General features: G+C 57.7%; 1 protein-coding gene across 1 annotated transcript; it reads right to left on the bottom strand.

Annotated features, from left to right (window-relative positions):
- Nucleotides 1-384: 384 nt before the first annotated feature.
- LOC125547808 (uncharacterized) lies at nucleotides 385-2879 on the bottom strand. The gene is made up of 2 exons (XM_048711572.2): nucleotides 985-2879; nucleotides 385-749 (listed from the first exon to the last, which is right to left on the bottom strand). The coding sequence occupies exons 1-2, from the start codon at nucleotides 1595-1597 to the stop codon at nucleotides 715-717; spliced, it is 648 nt and encodes a 215-aa protein (XP_048567529.2). The 5' UTR covers nucleotides 1598-2879; the 3' UTR covers nucleotides 385-714.
- Between the last annotated feature and the right edge of the window lie 207 nt (nucleotides 2880-3086).

The raw sequence follows: 3086 nt of genomic DNA, 5'->3' as shown, positions 1-3086 counted from the left end.
CGTGAAGTGTCTGTGGTGAGCTAGACCGGCAGGGACGCCGGTTCAGCAAATAAGTAGCAGTGCACAGGGTTTCAACACAGAAACGGGGTGGCATGGAGGCGTGGAAGAGCAGCGCGCGCACGCCCTCGTTGATAGTACGAAGTGCACGTTCCGCCTTGCCATTCTGCTGGCTAGTATACGGACAGGAGAAACGAAAAACGGAGCCGTGAGCAGAGAAGAAAGAGCGAACACGATCATTGTCGAATTCACGGCCGTTGTCGGTCTGTGGGGCAAGTATGGGCCGCTCAAATTGCGTTCTGAACGTAGGCATGAAAAGAGAGAAGAACAGAATGCACGTCAGACTTGTTGCGCAATGGGAACGTCCAGACATAGTGGGTGTAATCATCGATGATGACTAAGTAATACTGAAAACCAGAGATACTCACGACTGGAGATGTCCATACATCCAAATGCAACAGTTGAAAGGGAAAATAAGTACAGGACTGCGATGGAGCAAATGGCAAGCGTACATGTTTGCCAATGCGGCAGGCATGGCATGTGTGCGGTGCTGACTTGCTACATGTAAAAGGAAACAAAGCAGACGAACTACTGGTAGATAACTGGCCGGAGTGACCAAGCCGTTGGTGCCACAGGTCCACGGTGACGACGCCGGCGAAGTGTCGAGCGGATGGAGCCGAGGAACTGGACGCCACATGATAAAGATCGCCGTCGGAATCACATCGCAGAATCACCGCCCGAGTGCGGATGTCCTTGACAGAGAAACCAAAACTGTCAAATTCTACTGAAACAGGGTTCTCACGAGTTAACTGACGGACAGATAAAAGATTGCGAATAAGAGAGGGAGAGAGGAGAACATTGCGAAGTTGCAGAGAGGAATTGGTAACGATGAGTGCACCCTCACCAACACCGGTGATCGGGAGATGATCACCGTTGCCGACGAAGATACGAGCAGAGGTGGAACTGGGCGGACAGAGTGCAAGTTACCAGCGTTGGAGGTCATGTGCGCGGAGGCCCCAGTGTCGAGGACCCAGTCCGACGAGCTCCCGGCGGACGGCGGCGACTGGGCGGAGTGCTGCAGTGCACTCTGAAGAGCGCCCATGTCCCAGGGCGTGGTGGATGTCGACGCGCCGTGGGTGAAGCCGGGGGCGTAGCCACTGGGTGCGGGTCCGTATCCGCCGGGATTGAAGCCGGGGGCGTAGCCGTAGGTGTAGCCGTGCGGTGGAGGAGCCATGGGCGCGGCCATCATGGCGTGCTGATGCGGAACGCCGGGGCGCGGGCCGAGCACGCCCACGCCGGGCGCGCGCCAAGGGACCGGCCATGCCTGGACAAGGCCAGTCCAGGAGTTCGCGCCGGGAGCAGGCGCCGGGTATGCTGGGTTGCGGGGCACAGAAGGAGCCGCGGAGGACGAATTGCCGGTCCCGTTCCCATGCCCGCGACGGTGGTTACGCCCGCGACCACCGGCGGGGCTGGTGCCTGGAGCGGTACCGGAGCTGGAAGCGCCAGGAGACGGCGGCACGGGGCCACCAGCGCGGCCGGCGAGGAGAGCGTGAGCCGACTGTTGGCGCACGGCCTGCTCAGCGCGAAACTCCTCCAGCATGAGGAACGAGCAAGCCTGCAGAAAGCTCGGCAGAGGCACCTGCGACGTGATGTGCGGGATCGCGCCATGAAACTGACGGCCGAGCCCGCGAAGGAGGTTGAAGACCTGCTGTGGCTCTGAGACGGGCTGACCCAGATCGCGGAGTTGGTCAGCGAACCGCTTTAGGCGGGTGCAGTACTCCAGACGGTCAGATCGCCCTGGACGCAGGCGTGGTACTCCGCGTCGATGTAGACGGCACGGGAGAGCTGGTTGTCGTGGAAGATGCCCTGGATGGAGGCCCAGACGGTGGCGGCGGTGTTCTCAGGCTGCATGACGATCTCGAGCAGCTCCGGCGAGATCGTGGTATACAGCCAATGCACCACGCAGTGGTCGACCATGACCCAGTCGGGGTTGTCGAGAGGAGCGGCGAAGTCGGCATCCAGGTGGCTGCGGAGGCCGAACATGCCAATGACGGCGTCGAAGAAGCGCCGCCACTGAGCGTAGTTGCCGGCCGCCAGGTCGAGAGTGACCAGGACATGCTGACAAATGTCAACCGTCTGCAGGATGGAGGCAGGGAAGGAGGGCGCCGCAAGCACAACGCTGGGGCCGGCAGCAGTCGAGACAGCGGGCGCTGGCACAGCGTGGAGGGCGCCGGCGCCGGCGGCCGCGGCCGCGGCGTGGCCGGGCGACGCGGCGGGCGAGCCATCAGAGGAGGAAGAGGAGTTCGTGTCCATGGAAGCGGAAGCGGAGGAACCAGGCGCAAAGGGGTTAGAACCGTGCGACATCTGATACCATGAAGGAAGATGAGACACAACACACTTTGCATTGATCTGTCTAGGCCGTATAAGTACAGGAGGAAACTCAGGTGACGAGCACCACTACTGTAGCTAACTGCACCACTACACCACTACTCATGTACGTGGGTGATCGTGGGCGCTGTGTGCTTTGACTAGGCACAGGGGCACACAGCGCTCTATAGTTCAACAGCCTCGTCGTCCATGGCGATTCCGATCGTCTCCTCCTCTTCTTTCTTCAGGTTGATTTCCGCTCCAGTGCCTCCTCGCTTTGGTTCTTGTCCCTTTCCCCGATGTATTTCTCCTAGATCTAGTGGTTTGATTTGATTACCCTGTTGTTTGATGTAGATGTATGTGTATGTGCACTCGTGCGTAGATGTGGATTTGGCGTGCGATTTGTTGCACTTGCAGTGGAAGATGCATGGATGCAGCAGCGGTGCATCCGATTCCCCTGTCGATTTTCTTATCTGTTCGTCAAGGCGTCTGATTCCGCTGTCAGTTTTTTGTTAGATGTAGTGGCCTACGTTTTCAGGTAGCAATTGCATCTAAGTTACATCAACTTCGTTATTGTAGTTTCATTTTAATTACAGTGTAATTTCCTCTGAAATATATGGGCAAGTGGCACTGTGATTACAGTGTAATTTCCAGAGGTAATCACAGTGCAATTTCTACTGTAACTTCTGTGATTTTAGTTTACAGTCACTGCAATTGCAGTG

Source organism: Triticum urartu, chromosome 3A (genome assembly GCF_056163025.1).
Source record: "Triticum urartu cultivar PI428250 chromosome 3A, HENAU_Tu73, whole genome shotgun sequence".
In the NCBI taxonomy this organism is placed as follows: domain Eukaryota; kingdom Viridiplantae; phylum Streptophyta; class Magnoliopsida; order Poales; family Poaceae; genus Triticum; species Triticum urartu.
This window is presented reverse-complemented; position numbering and strand designations above follow the sequence as displayed.